This window comes from Myotis lucifugus, unplaced genomic scaffold (assembly GCF_000147115.1).
Source record: "Myotis lucifugus unplaced genomic scaffold, Myoluc2.0 scaffold_138, whole genome shotgun sequence".
In the NCBI taxonomy this organism is placed as follows: domain Eukaryota; kingdom Metazoa; phylum Chordata; class Mammalia; order Chiroptera; family Vespertilionidae; genus Myotis; species Myotis lucifugus.
The window spans coordinates 827,795-850,680 of record NW_005871186.1 but is presented as its reverse complement, the minus strand read 5'-3'; the positions used below and the strand labels follow the sequence as shown (position 1 = coordinate 850,680).

The window sequence follows — 22,886 nt, the reverse complement described above, 5'->3', positions numbered from 1 at the left end:
CTTGCTCTCAGGGGACAATAATTAGGCATGAAAGGGGAAATTATGACGGGGACGTCGTCCCCAAGGTTATCTGAAACATGCTTAGGGATTTCCTTAAGGCACACGGGAAAGCTGACCTGACTTCAGGGGCTGCTCCTAGGGGTAGGAAATCTGAACAAAGGGAGGGAAGCATTTGCTCTATGGAATTTTTGCTCTTTGCTGGTCCCAAGTGCCCCTTGGAATGTGCCGTGAAAGCCAGTCCACCTTCCTAATTCCTCTCATTCTCTGGAGGGAACATTGCAAGATGGTCTCCTAAGGATTCCAAGGAGACAAGCTGTGGTTAATGCTGGTTACCAAGTATTTCCAGTTCTCCACCTTCTAGGCACATGGTAAGTTCACTCTTGTCTTCTTGTGATTGGGCAGGAACATGGGATTAGTATGTCCAGTGAGTTGTGAGTGGAAGTAGAGGGTCCTATTTCCAGACTGTACATTTAGCTGCAGTGCAAGATCTTCCAGAAAATTCTTTTCCCATGCAATCAGCATCGTTCCACAGGATGGATGCTCTGCACTCGGGTACCTGAGTGCCTGTAATGAGCACAGCACACACTCCCTCCCCCCTCTCCTCCTGACCCGCAATGAACATGCAGTGTGAGGCAAAAATAAATCTTTGTTCTTTTAGACAACTGAAATTTGGGGTTGTTACAACAGCATACTATGTTTATCCTGACTGGCAGATAGACAATTGTATATTGAATGGAACTTTAGAAATAATTTATTCCAATGTTTTCATTTCACAGAGGTAAACCAAGCTTCAGTGAGGGAAAGTGCTAGCCCAAGGTCACCCAGTCAGTAAGTGATGGAGCTGGGATCACAGCCTACATCCTGTCTCAGTGCAGTGACCTAAGTGCTTTTTCTCAAGGCAGAGAGTATTTGCCACTAGGTGGGACCTGCTACACGGAATCATCTCAGGGCACTCTGCCAACAAGAGACTCCATGATGCTGGAAAGAGCATAAGACAGGGTCAGGAACCAGGTCTTCTAGTTCCAGTCCTGTCACTAAACTTACTTTGTCCAAGTCTATTAATTTCAGTTTTGATGCTAACTTACTCTGGGACCAAAGGCAAGCCACATCACACCCCTGGGCTCCAATTTATCTAGAAGTAAAATGAGTCATTTGATTTCAGAGATTTAAAATGTTTGCCCCACAGCAGAGCCTCCAAGGAGGCTGCTCAGGAGGGGAGGGATAGGCCAAGAAAGGAATAGGTCTGCCTCTCCTTCAACCAGAACAGCTCTATTTTCCTCTGACTTATTTGGTTTGGCTTTGGTATGATTTCCCATCACTGGACTTGATGATTTCTGAGGTCCCTGCCAACTCTGAGATTTGTGATTCCAGTTCTTGGATTGTGCCAAGTAGTTCCTGAGCTACAGCTTGGTGGCTGGGAAGAGTCTTTATTTTTTTTATTTTTTATTTTAAAATATATTTTATTGATTTTTTTACAGAGAGGAAGGGAGAGGGACAGAGAGTCAGAAACACTGATGAGAGAGAAACATCCATCAGCTGCCTCCTGCACACCCCCCCACTGGGGATGTGCCTGCAACCAAGGTACATGCCCTTGACCGGAATCGAACCTGGGACCTTTCAGTCCGCAGGCCGACGCTCTTTCCACCTGAGCCCAAACGGTTTAGGCTGGGAAGAGGCTTTTGGGAGGTAGAAAGTTTGGGTGAGAGGATGAAATTAAGACGAAGGTTTGCGGGGAGGTCTCAGACTGTATATGGTTCTCTGGAGTGTGTGTGAAGAGGAGGATCAGAGAATGGTTCTAGAGGAGGGGTAAGGAGAGGATCGCCTGATGAGGCTATAGGGTACATGAGGCCTGGGCTGAAGAGTTTGTCTCACTAGCTCCCCTGCTATGAAGAGGAACGAGGAGGTCCATCATCTCAAAAATTAAATTTGATGGTTAATCCTGAGAAGCAAAAAGTGGCTCAGGCTTCTTCCTGGTTACAACAGGAACAGTTTCCTATTCTTGATGAGACTAGGGGTTGGATTTGTTTTCAACAGACAATAATCACCTTAGGAAGTGTGAAGCCTGACATAGTTTAATGAGTGAAAGATTAAATGCCTCAGAGTGCCCACAGGCCTTCTCCTTTCTCTGAGACTTACCTTGGCCTCAGAAGTCCTTAGAAGCTTCATCACTTCCCCTTCTCGGGCATAGTCCAAGGGTGTGTGTCCCATTTCATTCCTCTGTAGGGGGTTGGCTCCTGGCAGGAGAAGAAAGAGGTTGTCAGAGGCGGTCAGAGGGATTGGACCCTGATTTTATTGTCAGGAATGCCTGTGGAAATGTAGAGCAACAAAAACTTAAGACACTGTAGAATGGTGGGAAGAACATGTCAAGTTCCTCTGAGAGGAGAGTTCTTAGCCCTCTCTGACACAGAGGTCAGAGTATTGGGGCTCCCACGTGTACAGAAACATACTACACACACTACTACACATACAGATGTGTTACACACACAAGGTGTGCTGTGCACATACAAATACACCAGCTGAATATGCCAACAAATGTACCAAACATATAGATTACTTTACCCCAATGGCCTTAGTCATTAAAATACTCCCATTATGTCCTAGTTGGGTAGCTCAGCTGGTTAGAGTATTGTCCTGATAGACCAAGGTTGCAGGTTTGATCCCTGGTCAGGGTACATACGAAGAAGCAACCAATGAATGCATAAATAAGTGGAACAAAACAATGTTTCTCTCTAAAAATCAATAAATAAAATACTCCTGTTATCCAACACATTCATATACAGATGAATATTCATTCACAAAAATCATGTAAAAGGGTTCCTTTCTAAAGCACAGAATGTCCCCCAAAACACTTAAAAGGCTCCCTTCTTTCTGCTCTCTGCCCCCCCTTTTTTTTTAAACGTTTTACTTTTTAGGTTGTATTTCTTTTATATTTTATTGATTTTTAGAGAGAGGAAGGGAGAAGGATAAAGAGATAGAAAGCTTGATGAGATGCCCAAGCTGGTTTGGCTCAGTAAATAGAGAATCAGGCTGCGGACTGAAGGGTCCCAGGTTTGATTCCGGTTAAGGGCACATACCTAGGTTGCAGGCTCGATCCCTGCCCCTGGTCAGAGTGCATGCAGGAGGCAGCTAATCTATGTCTCTTCCCACATCAAGGTATCTTTTTCTCTGTCTCCTCCCTCCCTCCCACTCTCTAAAAATCAATGGGAAAATCCTCGGGTGAGGATTTTTTAAAAAAAGAAAAGAAACTTTGATGAGATGAGAAACATCACCGATCCCCACTGGGGATGGAGCCTGAAACCTGGGCAAGTGCCCTGACTGGAAATCGAACCAATGACATCTTGGTTCCTGGGTCGATGCTCAACAGGTGAGCCACACCAGCTGGTGGGCCTCTCTCTCTCTTAATGCTCTTTTCTCTCTGGCATTTCCTGCCTGCCAGAGTCAGCAGAGTCCTCTGGAAGGGTGTGGCCATCCCCAGCAACCTGGCTGTGCCAGCCCAGGTTCAGTTCGAGACTCTTACCAATACTAGCTGTTGGTGAGTGTGTGCTTATAGGCAAGCTTCCCTCCAATCATTAGTTCCTGTGATTTGAAGACAAAGAACCTTAAGTATGACAAAAAGAAGCTGCTTGCCTGGGGCCATCCATCTACCTTCTCCCTCTTTTAAGTGCCAGCAGCTGTCGAACCTGTATACAGTGTTTACTGTGTGCAAGGCTTGGCAGTTATGGAGGAAGGGCTACTCCACCCCCAGGCTGTCAGAAGCTCTTTTCCAAAGCCCAGGTCTGAGCACCTTACTCTCCTCTTCAAAAACTATCCATTCCATTCAATTTGGCAAACTTTAAGTGAGTGGGGCTTGGGGACACAGAAGAATCACTGGCCCTGCTCCAAAGGCACTCCTCTCAAGGCAGGAAGAGAGAAACATGAGAAGAAAGCTGTGCCTTGAGCACAGCAGATGGTTAAGAACTATGTGTTAAATGGAACATTCCTTGATCTTTCTTGGTAGGGAAGTGCTGTCTAAGAAGTAAAGAAAGGTTAAGACGCAGGCAGTCTCTGCCATAAGAATGTAACTGGCTGGCTGGGGACACTAAATACCCAGGTAAGGCTGTCAGTGTGTACTGCCACTGTTTGTTAAAAATCATCCTTTCTCAATCCCAGACTGTGGAAACATTTATATCATAATATAAAACCATTCCTATGGAAGCTCTCTGCTTCTTAAAAACCTATGTACTTATTAGCAACAGCAAACATTTATTAAGCATTTACATGTGACTGCCTGGGCTGCAGAGGAAGAGGTGTAGGGGAAAGGGGCAGAATGCAGGAAGTAGGATCCAGGCCAAGGAAACTTATTATCAATAACACAATTAATACTTTTATACACAATCCTATTTTCTAATAGGAATTTGTTACAGAATATTCATAATTTTAAACTGAGATATAATTCACATACCTTTTTAAAGTATACAATTCAGTGATTTGAAATATATTTACGAAGTTGTAAAACCATTACCACTATCTAATTCCAGATCATTTTCATTATCTCAAAAATAAACCTCGTAATCATTATCAAAGGCTACCCCCTTCTCCCCATCTCCCTCAACCCCAACAACCACGGTCTACTGTCTCTATAGGTTTGCCCATACTTGATCTTTCATATAAATAGAATCATACAATGTGTGGCCTTTGTATCTGGTTTCTTTCACTTAGCATAATGTTTTCAAGGTCCATCCATGTTGTAGCATGTATTACTCATGCTACCACATGAATGTAGTATGTACTCCATTCCTTTTTATACCTGAATAATATTCCACTGTGTGTATGTACCACATTTTGCTTATCCATTCACTAGCTAATGAACATCTGGGTTGTTTCCCCCTTTTAGCCATTATGAATGCTGCTATGAACATCTGTGTACAAAGTCTTTACATGGATCTTTTGGATATATATCTAGAAGTGGTGATAATAGCCGCTGGTATTTACTAAGCACTTACTGTATGCCAGGCACTATGCTCTGCACTTTATATATATTATATCATTTAATCCTAACAACCATCCTGAGGGTTAGAAATTAAAATGCTAAAGACATAGAAACTGGGTACAGAGAACTGAAATAAGGTCACAAAGTTGGTTATTTCCTTAGACCAGGAGTCAAACCCACCCCAGAATTTTTTTTTAACTCCAATTCTCCACACTGCCATCTGGGCACATCCCTGCTGAAAAATCCTTCAGTGGCTTTTCACTGCTTACAGGATAAAGTACAGCCTTCCTAGTGAGGAAAGTGTTTTCGGCAGCCTCAAGGGGAGCTCTGTCACTAGATATGGGCTGGAGTGGAAGGGTGATGAGGGAGAGACCGAGAAGAAAAAGACAAGAGGGGCAAAGAGAAGAGAAATGGAAGAGAAGAAAAAAACAGGAAAGAGAAGGGGCGAGGGAAAGAAAGACAAGGGGAGAGAGGAAGGCAGTGGGAGAACTGAGGGTGAGATTAACCGCTTCAAACAAGTGCTGTCAGTGATCTATATTTGCTTACAGAATGAAAAATGTGAGCCATAAACATTGGCCACTGAGTAATTTCTAGTAGGAGCGGTGTCACTTCTCCTGAAGAATGAGATGGGGACAGGTAGGACATCCCTGCACCTGGGCCGCCGGCACAGCGATGCCTTTAAAGCGGTGCTGGGCCTGTCCCTAGACCAGGAAGCTCTCACCCAGGCTCCACCCCAGACACTTCCGAGGGGAGAAGCCAGTAGAGTTTCCCCAAGGTTCTGGAGCCTCAGGGTAGCGCGTCTGCTCCCACTTTAGGAAGGCTGAGGCAGGGGCACCATGGATAATGTCCATCTAATATTAGCCCCCAGCCCCCACACCCTTGCTCTGATGCTCTGACTTGACTAATTGCTGTAATAATTGATAGAACCTGACTTCTACAACTGATCGATTTCACCTTCACGACCAACGGCCACAAACCATTACACTCCAATAAATAACCACGTTGGGCCTCACCCGCCTGCCCTCTCCGGGGGCATCAGGATGGCCCGTGCCCTGGCCTGACCTCCCCTTGCCTCCCACCCAGGGCCTCTCCAGGCTGAGCAGCTGGTCTAGAGGGTCAGGCCTCTGGGAGCAAGTGAGAGGGCTGGATGGAGGTGGGGAGTGCTAATCGCAGGCCATCCGTCACCTCCCACTGGCTGTCTGGGGTTGGGGCCAACACCTGGAGCACCCCAGGCAGTCTAGTGCAGGACCCCTCCCCTCCCCTCCCTGCTCTAGATTAGTGTGTCCCAGCTTATAATATTTGATAAATAGCAGACTGGCTTCTTGGCAGCACTGCTGCGGCTGCGCTGCCCGCTACAGCTGTGGAAGGTCACTCATTGGGGAAATATGTTTCTGTCAGTGGTATTGAAAAAAGTTTAGTGGAGTGACAGGCCTCAATTTTTCAAATTTTATTAACTCCATCCTCTTAACCATTTGTCTTGAATTCCTTCAGATTCTGGGGGATCTGTCAATAGGGCTTGAGCCAGAAAGGTAGGGTGTGGTGTGGGTGCTCATGGGTCCTGGCTGGTAGGGTGACTGGTTTGGGTCTCATCACCCAGGGCAGGGTAAGGCAGTGGAAATCATGTGAGTGAGAGAGAAGGCCTGGCCCGCTGGGGCCCAGCAAGCCCAGTGCTCTTCTCTGGCACAGCGCCTGCCTTTGATTTGACACAATCACAGACTTCCCAAGAGGAAAAAGACATTAATAGTGAGCTCTCCCAGCTCCCTAAGAAGTGACTCCCCTCTATTACATCCAGAACAGGTGGTCACCTGGCTTCCCTGAATGTGCCCAGAACCAAGTTCCAAGCTCATGGCCCTTCAAGGAGTTTCTCCACTAAACTAAGGGTATATCCTTTTCATATGAGCCCTAACCTCTCTCTCCAGCCCCACTGCCACCTTGGTCTTCCTGTAAATACCTGTTCATTTTTTAAGACCCAGTCAGGTTTCTCCTCCAGGAAAGTTTCCTTGTCTTCCTACTACCCCAGGTTTGGTACCATCCTTTGTGCTTCCATGGGCCCTTCTGCTTTTATCTTACTGCACTAATCATGCTGTGTTAAAATTGTCTGTCTGCAACCAAGACTTGGAGCTCTCAGAAGCTAGGGACCATGTCTGATCCACTGCTTATCCTTGCTACCCAGCACATAACAGGATTCAGTAACATTTACCAAACCAATGGACTTTTTATAGGTGTTATCTTCTGAGGCCACACACAACATGGCTGTTCTTTCTGCCCCAGAAGAGCCTTCTGACTGCAAGTGTGTGACCATGCCAAAATCCCCAGTCTCTTTACTGGTCCTAGATACCTCTCTGCCTGGGTGGCAGATTAGGTCAGGTTAGAGTCCAGCCGTGGGCAAACTACGGCCCGCGGGCCGGATCCAGCCCGTTTGAAATGAATAAAACTAAAAAAAAAAAAAAAAAAAAAAAAAAAAGACCGTACCCTTTTATGTAATGATGTTTACTTTGAATTTATATTAGTTCACACAAACACTCCATCCATGCTTTTGTTCCGGCCCTCCGGTCCAGTTTAAGAACCCATTGTAGCCCTGGAGTCAAAAAGTTTGCCCACCCCTGGGTTAGACTCTAACATTCTTGATGCTCTGTGGGTGGGAAATGGTTGGAGAAAGAGGCCCACTTGCCCTTCCTGGCAAGAGTGGTGAAATTGGTAAATTTGGCGGGGGGGGGGGGGGGCAAGGGGGAAGAGGAAGGTTTCACATCTTCTCAGTGCTAAGCTGGGGGCAGGGTGGGAGAGGAGGCCTGTTACTCCCTCCTCCCTTGACACTACCCTGTCCAGGCCCTCTGTCTACCTCTGTGAATATCAAAGATGATAATCTGTATAAGAGGGCTTTAAAAACACACACAACAGAAACTGCCTTATATCTTAGGCTATTATTATCAATAATATTGACATGCTCACCCCCCACAGCTTTGTCAGCTCCTTCCCACCCCACAGTTCTAATGCAGTTTCCATGACTCAACTGCCCCTACATGCAGCTGGCTCCCAGCCCTATAAAAGAGGACTGGGCAGGGAGCCGGAGGGGGTAGGGTCACTACTCCCTGGCTGTGTGATCTAGGGTACTTGCTTCTCTTCTCTGGTGGTAATGATTGCTGCCCTGCCCACCTCTAGGGGTTTTCTTTGGACTGAATAAGATAAAAAGCTCAAAAGTGATCATCCACTCTCCCTTTCTATTTTGACTGCTAGCTCCTTTACCATCTTCATCCTGATTTTCACTATTTCAACAATCTGCTTACTATCTCCAATTAGATGTTTTTATTGAATATAAGGGAAATCTTTCCTATGATTAGAGGTGCAGAGCGAGCTATTCTTTTTGGTTGTGAGCTCTCATCAAGGAAGCAGTCAGAGTCAATAACCCACCACATCAGAGAAGCCATGCACCTGCCCTGTCCCCACACTGTTGTTTGGGCTACCCCTCATGCCTGGAACCCCATCCCCTGTCTCCTGATTACGTATTCTTCAAGGGCCCCTCTCTGAGAAGCCTCCCCCATGCCTTCAGCTCAGTGTTCTACATCTGTCCCTGGGCTCCTGTTGTCCTTCCTGTTACTTCCCTTTCCTGGGAATTCATCCCAGTTCACAGTTAGTCTATATGTTAGCTCCTCAGGTCAGAGATGGACCAATTTCCCTCTGTATTCCCACAGAGTCTGAAGGTGAGAGAGAAGAGCCCTGACCATAATGCTGCAAGAAGCACAGCAGAACTGGGAATACTGGGAACTGGGAAGCCCAGTGTCCTGATGGCTTATCCTGAACTTTTATCATAGACCACACCACTGAGCATTCTTAATATATGTACACACAGGTACATGTGCACCTGTACCAAGTCATGCCTCATGGTAACCAATAACCTTTACTGGGAAGTTTATGTGCCATACCCTGTGCCAACTACTTCCATGCATTTAATTCTTAATTTGGTGAACAAAGTAGGAGAGGTATTATTTTTTCCACTTTACAGATGATTTAACTGAGTCTGGGAGAAAAGCAAGGTGAAAGAAAATGGGCTAACATTTGCTGGGTATAAGGCTTTTTTTTTTTAAAAAAATACTTTATTGATTTTTTACAGAGAGGAAGGGAGAAGGATAGAGAGTTAGAAACATTGATCAGCTGCCTCCTGCACACCCCCTACTGGGGATGTGCCCGAAACCAAGGTACATGCCCTTGACTGGAATCGAACCTGGGACCCTTCAGTCTGCAGGCTGACGCTCTATCCACTGAGCCAAACTGGTTAGGGCATGGGTATAAGGCTTTTATACACAGTGTCTGAATTATTCATCATACAAAGACTCTGAGAAAATAGAGGCTCAAAGACCTAAAATAATTTGCCCACAGCCACACAGTAAATAAGTAGCAAAGCTGAGATTTAAAGCAGGAATTTATTATACTATTCTTTTTGTAGATGCTTGAAATTTTACATAATAAAAAGTTGTTTGCTTTTTAAAAAGAAGCCAGGTCTGGCTTTCCACTACATAATGCTATCTTCCAAAGGCTTAATGACTCAAAAAGAGGGGAAAATAATCTTTATCTTCCAGGGTGCTCAGATGCTCCAAAGCCAAGATAGGGGGGTTTCTAGAGGTAATTTTGGGATAGACAGTAGAAAGGGTACAAAATGGAACTCCTTTTCCTCCCATCAGAGCTTCCCTATCTGGGGCCAGATGAATTGTGACCCACATATATTGAACTCTCAGAAAGTCACCCAAAGTCCTAACTCTCCAATGGACATAGTAGGGTAGGATCAATTGCCTCCAGGTAGGCGGATTTCTAAAGTTCATGAAACAGAGAGCTACTGCCTCCTGGCTGGATCCAGTCATTCCATAAAAACCCACTGAACACTGAGGCTGGGCCAGGAGCTGGACACACTGTGGAATCAGGCTGGTTCTTGCCCTTGAGCAGAGCCCAAACTGGTGGGAAACAGGGACAAACAATGATAATACAGTGTGATGTAGGGGGACAAGAAGATAAGGATGATGACCCACCACTACCATAAGAGAGCCACAGATTGTGTAGTTGAGGAGATGGGAAATCATAGCATTACCTGGAGAAGAGCAGAAGCAAGCACTAAGACAAAAAGACTGGGGAAGCCTGGGGCAGGGAAGGTTAAAGACCAAAGTCATAGAGACTGTGGAAGAGCATGAACTAGAACCCATGCCTTCCAATCCAGGGCTCTTCCCATCCACCTGCACTGTCCTGGACCACCCTTCCGAGCTTTCAGTTCCAGTGCTAACCTGAGAACTGGGCTACACTGGACTATTACTGTTCTCTTCAGTGGTGCCAAACTCCCCTTTGCCCACCACTCAGACCCTACATTCTGCAAAGCCCAGCTCCAATTCCCATACCTTTAAGTTCTTCTAGACCACACCTGTCTATATGGGTCAATTCCTCCTTTGAACCACTAAAGCACTTATATGACCACACACTTTTCATACATATGTGTCTTGTCTCCAGAATCAGAGTGTTACTAAAGATGCTTTGTGAATGCCTAGAAAAGGAAATGGTGATGATGACTAGGCATCAGGATGGTTTCACGGAAACCAAGTCATGCCAGACTAAACTCATTTCCTTTGTTTATCAGGATTACCCATTGGCTCAATCAGGTGCAGTTAGGGCAAATGTGGGCTTCATGAGACATTTCATGGAATGTCTCAGGACAACCCTGAAAACACGATGGAGAAAAGTGAGCTGGATGCTAGGACAGTGTGAAGGGTGAGTGAGTGACTAGTGGACTAACCAGACGTGGGGCCAGGGTAGGAGCAGGTGGAGGGAACAGCAGGGGGAGTAGCGGCAGTGTCAGTGGGGTGTAGTGACTGACAGACCAGAGGTGATCTGGAAGGAAGTTTCCAGTGGCAACAAATACGCTTGGTCCTGTTTAGCTTGTTTATCCCTGACACAGATTTTCACAGTGATGTTCTGTTCCATCAGATCTGCAGATATCAGATTAAGGTGGGAAGGGTACCAAGTAAACCTGGTGGAAGATTGACATTAAAAGCTGAAACCAATGAGATGAAAATTAATGGAGATAAATGGGCTTTGGAAGAGAGACAAAGTGAAGATTGTTTTGGGAAGAGTGATCAAGATAGAAAAGAGTTTAGAGCCATGTGAGAACAATGGCTTAAGGAACTGGAGCTTCAGGCTGGAGAAAAGATAGCTCAGGAGAACACGACTGCATTTTCAGGTACTCGAAGAGCCAATGGAATGTGGAATAGGGATTAGATTCATTCTACATTAAGCTCAATGATAAAATTAAGACCCTGGGAGGCAGATTTTGGTGGAATGTAAGAAATTTCTAACCATGAGAACACCCAAAGATAGCAGCTCAGCAACCTCAGGAACAAATGAATTCCCCAGCACTGAGTGGACGATCACTTGGTAAGTCTGCTACTTATACATCAGAGGTTTTCCAAGATTGTTAATTTGTGTTTGTTCATTCATTCAAAGATACCTTTTGAGATCCCGCTATGCATCTGGTACTGTGCTAGGAGCTAGGGATTAAAAAAAAAAAAAAGACGACACTGTTCCTGCTCTCAAGTAGCTCCTGATCCTGCTGGGAGGAGATGGAAAAGTTTATTTCAAGGCCTGTACCTTGATTACAGGCCTCAGCACAGAGAAGGTTGGCTTCAGTTTAGGTTAAAGCATTCCTGTGGAAATTCAAACATATATTTGGCTACTAAAGGCCATAAAGAGTTTAATCAAAGCCAAATTACGTGTTTAAACCAACTATTGGCTGTGGGGATAGAAGTGTACACTGAAACACAGTTTGTGATTTTTTTGTGCATGATATTTTGCTCTGTCTGAATTTGGTCTTTGGCTGGGACTTGTAAGACAATCTGTAGGTACATAAACAAGTGGCTGTGGTGTCAGGGTGAAGTGATTTAGCCAGCAGGGCTACCCAACTCTCCATTTCTTACCCACCCTATGGGGACTGCTTCAGCACAGACATAAACATGCTCCTGCCATTACCTTATTGCACTCGTCACATGGGGAGGCTAGAAGGCTTGATTCAGGGATATGATTGGATTTTAAATCCCAGTCTCACAGGATTTTAATTACTGGTCTGGGGCAGCAGGGATAGGCGCTGGCTGCCTTTGGATGGAGGAGGTCGATACGCCACTCCACAACATATTGAGCCACAATGCCTGCAGACTCTATTGCTCTATTTAATCATCTTTTGCAAAATTTACAGTGGAACAGGAGAGATCAATACGGAATTTATCACATTCTCTTGTAAATATGAGCCAGGAAAGAGTTCCAGGCAGTTTGTTACTGAGTGGGAGGGAACATGTCTGTGTACAGCTGGGCATTAGGAGATGAGACAAAATCCATTTTTCTTGGCATAAGCTACAGATGCTCAGCCAGTTCCCCTTAAGCCTGAAGTCAAGTTCAATGGAAGAACACGGATTCATTCATTCATTCAATCAACCAACCAACATTCTGGAGCACCTGTTTTATGCCAGATCCTGTGTAGGCTCTGGGGATACCGACTGGAATTCTGCTCTTAAATTCTGCTCAAAGTCACAGATATACGATAGCTCCACTACTTACCAGTTGTGGAACTTGGGCAAGTTACTTAATAGCCTAGTGTGCATTTGTTTATAGGTAAAAAGAGTATCAAACTCAGAGTCATTTTAAGTATTAAAAGACACAAAAGCTTTAGTGCAGAGCTTGATACATATAGTAAGAACTCCTTTATGATAGCTATTGTTATTTTTACTATATTTGCCATTATTAAGCATTCCTTCCTACAGTGTCTCACCAATAGTATATGTGTAAAAATGAGGTACTGAGCAGAGAGCCAGCCACCCCATCTAGCAGACAGTTCTTGTCTCCCCAGGTCCACTTGGAGAAAGGATGGTGAAAGATTTATGGCGGGCTGCAGAGACTTGCATGCTGCGTTAGACAATTGGGCTCATCTCACAGGTACTGGGAACTGCTGAGGGTTTTCAAACAAGGGAGACAGGGTTTTGCAGGCTAGAGGCTGGTTTGAAGGAGAGCCTGGAGATAGGGAGATCAACTAGAAGGCTGTTAACACTAGTCCAGATGAGATGATAAAGTCTGAATTTGGTGCCCTCTGTAGTGGGGACAGAGGAAAGAGGTTGGACTGGGGAGAAAAGTCTAAGAAAGATGGATTTAATGGAAAGAGAAGGCAAAGTCAACTGACTGACTTATGATACTCTACAGGCCCAGTAAATGAAATTCATGCACCACAGGGAGCGGGCCTAAACTGTCAGTCGGACATCCTTAGTGCTGCTGTGGAGGCAGGAGAGGCTCCCTGCCACCCCGCTGCGCTTGCTAGCCTTGCTAGCCGTGAGCCCGGCTTCTGGCTGAGCAGCACTCCTCCTGTGGGAGCGCACTGACCACGAGGGGGCAGCTCCTGCATTGAGTGTCTGCCCCCTGGTGGTCAGTGCTCGTCAGGGCAACTGGTCATTCGGTCGATTTGCATATTAGCCTTTTATTATATAGGATTTTTGTTTGGGTGACTATAGATCAGTGATGGAGAACCTATGACATGCGTGTCAGAGGTGACACGCGAACTCATTTTTTTGGTTGATTTTTCTTTGTTAAATGGCATTTAAATATATAAAATAAATATCAAAAATATAAGTCTTTGTTTTACTATGGTTGCAAATATCAAAAAATTTCTATATGTGACACGGCACCAGAGTTAAGTTAGGGTTTTTCAAAATGCTGACACGCCGAGCTCAAAAGGTTCGCCATCACTGCTATAGATGATGGTGCCATTGGAAGAAAGACTGAGGAGGGCTGGGTTTGGATACACTGAGTATGAGATGTCTACACAATATTAAGCACCAGCAGAGTACTGGAGACATGAAAACGACCAGTTTGCTCTAAGACAAATATGCAGGCCAGTCTGGATAGAAAAGAGATGGGGAATAAACATTCAAAGATACTTCACATACAGAATTAGGTGGGGAAAAGGGCAAAAGCAAAAATTCCTGCCAAGGATTTCTGTTCAGTGCAAACCTAAGGTAGGGCCTCCTAGATGAGGGATAATGCTCTAAATAGTAAGTGACACAGGCACTGCGAGTATGAGGATTATCAGCTCAGTTTCATTTTGGGCAAGTTTCCTGGAAGTCATGGGCTTTCAGAAGGCCAGCCCCATTTCTCCCTCTCCCCACAATCCAGCACAGACTATCCCCAGAGGTGGTAGCAGGCTCTGTGACCAGAAAGCAACCGGAACAATTGTTAGTAGCAAGGGAAAGGCTCTGAATAAAGCAGAGTTCAAAGTGGACTATAATAAGTGCCTGGGTCCCTGGGCTTCAGTAACCCCCCCCCCCGCAAATGACAGCTGAGACCAAGGCAGCAGAGCCTGGGGTCTGGGCTGAATTTAGCAGTCATAATTATACTGCTGACGTCTGGGGCAGAGCCACAGTCTCTGCAGAAGGCGACAGCTTTTGTTCATGCACTAAAAACACAGCATCTTCAAACATGCTAATCTCATGTCTGCTTCCATCTAACAACATTGAAGGGAGGCTGAGAAAAGGGCACACAATGCCCACACATCTGGCTAATTCAGTTACAAGCCCAATCAATCTTGATGGGTTGTCTATAAAACACCAGCCACCCCAAAGGACTGAGCTGACCAGATGTTTTAGCTTCTGTTTACCAATCCTAGCCTAATGTCCATAGCAGGGAAGAAGAGTTATCAAGAGATGGCTTATGCTTCTACTTACATGTCTATTCCCAAAGTTACATAAAGCCTTCTGCTTGGATAAGAAGAACATTAAAGCAGTGGTTGAGCCAGGCTCATTGGAATACTAACATATACAGACTTTCACTTGGACCTTAAGGAGGACAGCAGGTCTTATTTACAGTTGGCTTTGAGAACGCTTATAGAAACAGAAACCAACAAAATATATTTGCTAACTGCACTTCCTAGTATAGAGAGAATCAGGAGTATCTTTATGATATCAAATGCCACAGGTGACAGTTCTGGGCACAGGAACTGTTCATCTGCTGATGTCTTCTTTTCAAACCCCATCAAGGTTGAAGGAACTGTTCCCCTCCTTCATAAGGCTGTTGCTTTTTTAAAAAAAAACACCAGAGGCCACTGCCAAGAAGGACTCCTTCAATCAATGCTTTTTCCTTTATGCCCAACCACAGCCACTAGTCACCAAAAATAAAAGTTGAAGAGTAGTGGGAGATTAGGAGAAAGAAGAGGACAGGGAATAGACTTGTAGTCTATACCAAGAGGACCATTTTTCTTTTTTTTTTTTTTTCTTTTTTTTCAAGAGGACCATTTTTCACCCAGAGCTTCTTGCTGGTGCTGATTCCATTTTTTTTCAAGAGTGTTTTTCCCTAAATAATTCTAAGGACTTTACCATGTTTGTCTCAGAGTTGTGGTTGCATCACAAACCAGATAAACAGACTTGGGTAAAAGAAACCTCCAATTTTTTAGACATTGGTGAGAGAAAAAAAGCACAAATTAAGAATGAGGTCTTTGTTGTGATATCCTGTGCCCAGAACAGTATCTGTCACTCATAGGAGTTTACTAAGTATTTGCTGGCCGAATAATTATGCCCCAGTTGTGATGCGGCCAGGCTGTGTTCTGGCAATTTGTTTGCCAGGAGAGGCCTTCTATTGTCCCTGGCAATACTACTGGACAAAATCACTCGGAGATCAGGAGAATCTTCTTTCAGCCTGAATGAGCAGGGAGGAAGTGGTGTTTGTGAGAAGGGTATGGACCTCATTACCACACCCAGCAACCTCTTCTTCCTTTTCCTCATGGCTGCAGTAATCAGTGCTGCTGACCAATCCTGCCTTCTATTAATTCTTTTCTACCGTGGTTTCCATTATATATACTACCTATGACTTTGTCTCCTTTGCAGGTTCCTATTCATTCTTCTGTCCCAATTTATGGGTAATACCCACGACTGAGTCCTCAGGCCTGTCCCTCTCTGTGTGTTCTCCTTTAAAAAGTAGTTCCAATTTGTACAGTTTAAACTACTCTAGTGGTTCTCAATCCTAACTGTGTATTAGGATTATATGGGAAGTGTTAAAACTATATCAATCCAAAGTGGGAGAAAAATAGCTGCAATGTATATCACAGATGGAGGGCTAATATCCTTAACATGTGAAAAACTTTTAAAAAATCAAGAGAAAAACAAAGACCAAAAGTCCTAGAAAAATGGGCAAAAAACATGACCACAAAAGGAGATATAAAATGGCTCTTAAATATATGAAATGATGTTCAATTTCACTCATAATAATAGAATCAAACTAAAACTACATTAAGATACTACATCTCACCTATAAGATTGCAAAAATCCAAAAGCTTGACAATACACTCTATTGAAGAGGCTGTGAGAAAACAGGCACTTTCATCCATTGCTAGTGGGGATGCAAAATGGAACAATTTCTATGGAGGAGAAATTCACAGTATCTAACCAAAGGACATATGCATTTACCCTCTGACCTTTACAGTGAAGACACATGTCCAACAATCCCAAAATATACATATAAGAGGTTATTAATTGCATCACAATTCGTAACTTGCAAAATATTGGAAACCTCAATGTCCAAACATACACAAAATGGAGTACTATGCATCTGTGAACAAGAATAAGAAAGAGCTGTGAACTGATATTGAGTGATTTCCAAAAAACATGGTTAAGTAAAAAAAAGGTAAACTGCAAAATGGCATATATAGGTTACCTTTTGTGTAGGAAGAAAGGGAAAACAAGAAAACATACATTTGCTTATACAAAGAAACATAGGAGGATAAACCAGAAAACAATAAAACTGGTTGTCACAAGGGGTTAGGGCTCACTAAGGGGAGCAGAAAAAAGTTGAAAGGAAGATAAGAGGAAGTCTTACTTCTCTGAGTATATCTTTTGTAGTTTTTAGTAAAAATTAATGTTCTACATATTCAAACAACAAAATTAAAACAAGGATAGGCAGGGGAGAGAAATTCTAAAACTGAAAGCAAATTAAAAAATTTAACCCAAATGTATTTCAAATGAATAACATAAACACACCAAAGGAGGGGAAAAACCACCTAAGTAACTTATGAACCTAGTATTTGAGTATATATAACCTTCGATAAAGTAAAGATGAGGACTGCAAACAAATTCTGACCTGAACTGTTTTTATTTTTAAAATATATCTTTATTGATTTTAGAGAGGATGTGAGAGGGAGAGACAGAAACATCAATGATGAGAGAGAATCACTGATTGGCTGCCTCCTGTACGCCCCCTACTGGGGATTGAGACCTCACCTTGGGCATGTGCTCTTGACCAGAATCGAACCTGGGACCTTTCAGTCTGCAGGCCAACACTCTATCCACTGAGTAAAACCAGCCAGGACGACCTGAACTCTTTAGAAGGTTTGTTTTCTATGGGTGAAGCAAGTGTGAAGTTTTTTTAGATGTATTATGAAATTAAGCAAATGGGTAAAGGAATCAGTTGCTGTATGCAGTCAGCATTCTCACTATGGAAGAAGGGACATAATACGGAATGTGTGAAGACAAGCAAGAACCCTGTAGGGATGGACTGGAATGGGAGGTATTCATGCTAAAATATGTATGTGCATATGCATATGTGTGTATATGTACCTTGTGATGGATGTGGATACATATGTATATATGCCTGTATATATTTCTTGGCTCTACCAACAGAAGGGGTAATGACTATACTTGGTACTTAGGTTTCAGGGTAATACAACTGCCCACTTAAATGTTTTAGGGATCCTCAGAGAAATGACTGATTCCAGAGGAGCAGCAAGGTGGATATGAGATAAGATTGAAACATTTTGTTATGCTGAAAAATATGGAAATGCTAAAAAAAATGGTAGGGAAGGGTATGCTTCACTGGCCAAATATGAGATAATTTTAGCACCACCATAACAAGGCACAGTAATGAATTATAGAACATTAAAGCAAGAGTATTCACGAGCACTTTTTGACATTAAATAGATAAATAGGGAAGACGGGTTCTTGCTTACTATAGATGCCAGGTGTTAACTGATCATTGTGAAGTGAGTGCTAGGGTTTGGAAAGTTATAAAATATTCATCTTCCAACAATTATATAAAGATTGGTTCAGGAAGGAACCATTAATGGATGCTGGGTTCAGGGGGACATTTTAATGAGGAGCAGGATATTTGCATGGTTTTAAGAGTGTCTCCCCACAGACTATTCATTAATTTCAAGGGAAAAAGTAATAATACTGGTACATTGGAGAAACTAGATAATATTTAGGTTAGAGATGGAGGGTGGGAATAAGACCTTTCACCCAAAACCCCTCTTTATTTAAAATATATTTTTACTGATTTCAGAGAGGAAGGGAGAGGGAGAGAGATAGAAACATTAATGATGAGAGAGAATCACTGGTTTGCTGCCTCCTGCACGCCCCCCAATGGGGATCAAGCCCACACCTGGGCATCTGCCCTTGACCAGAATCGAGCCCAGGACCCTTCAGTCTGCAGGTGTCTCTCTATCCACTGAGCCAAACTGGCTAGGGCCTGAAAACCCTTTTGAATTTTGTACTAGGTACAAGTATTAACTATTCAAAACAGAAAGGAAAACGTTTATAAAATATCTCTGAGAGCGTAGTAAGCAGAATAATGGCTCCTCCAAATATGTCCACATTCTAAGTCCTGGAACCTATGAATATGTTTAAACTACTCGGCAAAGGGGAATTAAAAGTTACAGACAGAATTAAGGTTGCTTATTAGCTGACTCTGAGATGGGAAGATTACCTTGGATTATCCAGGAGGGACAATGTAATCACAAGAGTCCTTCTAAGTGAAAGAGGAAGGCAAAAGAATCAGTGTCAGAGTGATGAAATGTGAGAAAGACTTCACGACTATTGGTGGCTTGTAAATGGAAGAGGACTATGAGACGAGGAATGTGGGCAGCCGCTAGAAGCTGGAAAAGGCAAGAAAACAGATTCTCTCTGAGTTTCCAAAAAGGAATGCAACTCTGTAGGCACCTTGATTTTAGTCCAGTTAGACCTACTTCAGACTTACCTCCAGAATTGTAAGATAATAAATTTGGGTTGCTTTAAGCTAAGTTTGTGATAATCTGTTTACAGTAGTAATAGGAAAGACACCTAAAAAAAATTACAGTGGTTGCCTCTGAGGAGGAGATCCAGGAATGTGGAATGAAGACTTCCTTTCCATTATATTATCCTCTGTACTGCTTGAAAAACTTTTTTATCTTGTACATAAAGTAAAAATCACTAAGTCACTAAACAGTCACTTCAGGAGCTCTCTATTCACTTCAAAGTTAAGCACAAGTCCTTTGTCTCATCCCCAAGGGCCTCCACACTCAGGCCTCACTATCCACATTCCAGTAGGTGGCCAGTTCCTTCCAGGTCTCTAATGTGCAAGGCTCATTTCTGTTGCTTTTCACCTGAAAGCTTTCCTTCTTCCCTCTACCTGTTTGAATTCTCTCCCTTTCGGGGTCTGCCTTCAGTCCCCTTCCTCCATGAAGCCTTCTACAACATCTACACTGATCTTTCTCCTCATTCATGACACTTGCTTACTCTGTCCTTTGCTTACATTTAATTTAGAGCCCTGTTACCTACCATCCAGCGCTGTTCTCAGTGTGCTATGTGTATGGGTCTCTTCACCAAACTAGCTCACTGAAAGAAGGGCCTGTATCTTTTTCTTTTCCACAATGCCTACTGCCTACTTATATAGCATTATGGAAAAGAAAACTTTGCAGAAAGCCAGAAAAAAAAAGATTTTTTTTAAAAAGTACAAAACATCTTTCCAGAGAGAACAGAGTCCCAGGGACCCAACGGCACTGCCAGTTGACTTTAGCAGAAACACCCACCCTGGGAAAACAGTGAAATGGACTCTGATCAACCTGAGAAGTCAATCCAACAAGTCCCTACTTCCAGAAGCCACCCAAACCCTTGATCCATACCTGTTGTACCCCCCGAGTTCAGTGGGTTTCTAGTCCAGCCTGACTGAGGCCAAGTTCAAATACAGTCTTGGACAGTGTGCTTTTTCAGCCGACCCAGGTCGTCTGGCCAGCACTTCCCTCCACAGCGGGTTCATTACTTCAAGGGAGTCTGAAAGATTCCTGAGGTAGCAAGCTCTCTTCTCAAATAATTCATTTCTAAAATGATGTTCAGGAAGGAGCCTGTGGCATAAACCTACAGAGAGTACCTCTGCTGTGTTCCTACCAGGACACTGCCAGGTCTCTGTGTAGAGGAAGAGAGCACATATATGCTAGAAACAAACTCCTTTTGAGAAGGGTTTTAGCCCATTTAACCCTGGGATGGGCCTTTGCTACTATTTGCAAGCCCGGACCTTCAGACTGATGCTCCTCTCCTTTAAGCTACGGTGTTGCCCTTTCTATGTGCATTCTACCCAAGAGCACATGCTCTGGAGGGGCATGAGTGGGCTGGCAAAGTGCAGCTGGTCCTGCCTTGGGAAATCTGAATCCTTTTCAGCTCTGTTTCCAGGCCCAGTGCAGGTGGAGGAGAGCGAAGGACACAGAACAGACCTGGCCCAGATGAAGCTGACCTCTCCCTCACCCAGGGGAAACTTGGCCTCCAGCTGCTACTGTTTGGCGGTGATGAGGTCATACCGGATACAGGCAGGCTCATCTGAGGACTGCTTGGAGCCGATTAAAGCCTTGATGAAATGTGGGTGCCTGGATGGCAGGAGGCTCTGGAGAGCTTGGGCTCTGGTGACCAGGCACTCATCTCTAACTCAACCAAGCAGTGACTCATCTATGTCTATAGCATCTGGAACACAGAAATGCCTTTCCCTGGGGGTTAGCAAGGACAGTTTTCAATCTGCACTGGGTAGAGGGCTAACTTAGGCCAAGGGCAGATGATAAAACTCAGGTCACTAAGGCCCCTTTTAGCTTGGACCTACTGCATGGACTGCAATTAAACATCATAGAACCTCTCCATTCCCCACAATGTTCCCAAATGGATTGCTGGGTCAAATGACTATTGGCCATCCCTCTCCATGGGATTTTCTCAAGTTAAGTGATATGCTAACATCTATAGGTCTCAACATATATGCCATTTGCTCAGGGAAGACTCTACTCTTCCTTAATATTATGTCTATACTCTGCCAGACTTTAAGCTATACAAATAGTACAATAAATACTTGCTAAAGTAAAAACAGGTAATCAATAAAAAGACCGATATGGGTAAGAGAAAGCTTTACAGATAGGTTTTAAGTAGTTTTCTTTAAATGGGAACTAATATACAACAGAAGGATTCCTCTTATCTGCCACCTTAGCTACGTGGCCAATCACGTCCTCCTGGCTTTACAGCCTGCAACCAGTCATCCTTCCAAGCCAACCTTTTCTGGTTTGGAGTGGCAGGAAGAATGTTTTTCTTTTCCTTTTTAACAGCTTTACTGAGATATAATTTACATACCATAAAATACACCCATTTAAAGTACACAATTTAATTTCTTTTAGTATTTTTTCAGAGTTGTAAAACCATCATCACCATACTCTAATTTTAGAATATTTTCATCATTCCCAAAAGCAACCTTGTACCCATTAGCAGTCACTTCCCATCATCACAACAGACAACCACTGGCATGAAGAGTTTTTAGCTCTGTATCCAAACAACAGGAGAAAATCTTTAGTGTTCAATCATCTGACATGATCTCCTCATCAGATAGATGAAAAAAGTGATACCAGAGGGGGGAAGATCACAGTCCCCAATACTGCATCCTAATGGCAGTGCTTTGACCTCTCTGCCATGTAGCATGACTATGTGCCCAAACTGTATACCCACTGGACTTTAAGCTACTTGAGGGCAGAAGATATATTCTACTCATTTGTCTTCCCTCCCTGCCCAGAAGTACCATTATTGCAGTGATGCTTAAAGTATGGTCCATGTTCTGGTGCCAGTTTGTGAACTTTGCTACCAGTCCTTGATGAGATAAGAAAAGTAAGTAAGTGTCTGAAAACTTTTATAGTGACTTAGAGTAATTTTATATCGTTGAACATAATGATATATTTGGGCCTGTATTTTGTATGCCTTTTTAATATATAATTTTTCTAATTAATTTTTATTGGATTTTATAAAAGTACTAGAGGCCTGGTGCATGAATTTGTGCACGGGTAGGGTCCCTTGGCCAAGCCAGTGATCGGCCAATGGGGGCCGGCTGGGGAGGAACTGCAGGAGGGCTCCAGGCTGTGTCCAGCCCTCTCGTCCAGTTCCGACTGGCCACACCCCAGCAGCAAGCTAACCTACCGGTTGGAGCGTCTGCCCCCCGGTGGTCAGTGCACGTCATAGTGACTGGCCAAGTGGTCGACCAATTGGTCGGACACTTAGCATTAGCATATTACACTTTTATTATATAGGAAGGGTTGGTTCATAATAGACTGCAAATTCAAACAGCAACAAAAGATACAGGTCTTTCACAGATTGTTTGAGAAGCACGCCTTAAAGCAATCCACTCCCCACTTTCTTTTGCGTCTCCTTTTCCCTCTCTGTTTCCTTACATCTTTTGCACTGGTTCCTCCACTCATGCTTACATCTGAAATGTACGTTCTCTCACTGTGTGCTTGGGCTGCTTCAGCTCTACCCACTCTGCAGACCACTCACAGACTCTGCCAGCTTCCTCCACCCCCAAGAGACTGATAACTCTTGAATTTTCACGTCTAACTTAGAGTCCCCTTCTCTCCTGGGCTTCAGACCCATTTATCCAACTGCCTGCTACACATCTCTACATGAGTGTCCAACAGGTTCCTGGATTGGTCAACGGCTATTTACTTTTATATTTATTTAAAAATATGTTTTTATTGATTTCAGAGAGGAGGGGAGAGGGAGAGAGATAGATAGAAACATTGATGAGAGAAAATCATAAATGGACTGCCTCCTCCATGCCCCCTACTGGGGATCGAGCCCACAACCTGGGCATGTGACCTCAT

General features: G+C 43.8%; 1 protein-coding gene across 3 annotated transcripts in view; it reads right to left on the bottom strand.

The window, feature by feature from the left end:
- The window catches only part of CLPB (ClpB homolog, mitochondrial AAA ATPase chaperonin), a 146,941-nt gene that overhangs the window by 36,855 nt on the left and 87,200 nt on the right, over positions 1–22,886 (bottom strand). For all 3 annotated transcript variants that reach the window (XM_023758750.1, XM_006094486.2, XM_023758751.1), the window contains one exon: positions 2,137–2,234. In XM_023758750.1, coding sequence (XP_023614518.1) covers positions 2,137–2,234 — 98 coding nt within the window. The remainder of the gene's footprint in view (positions 1–2,136; positions 2,235–22,886) is intronic.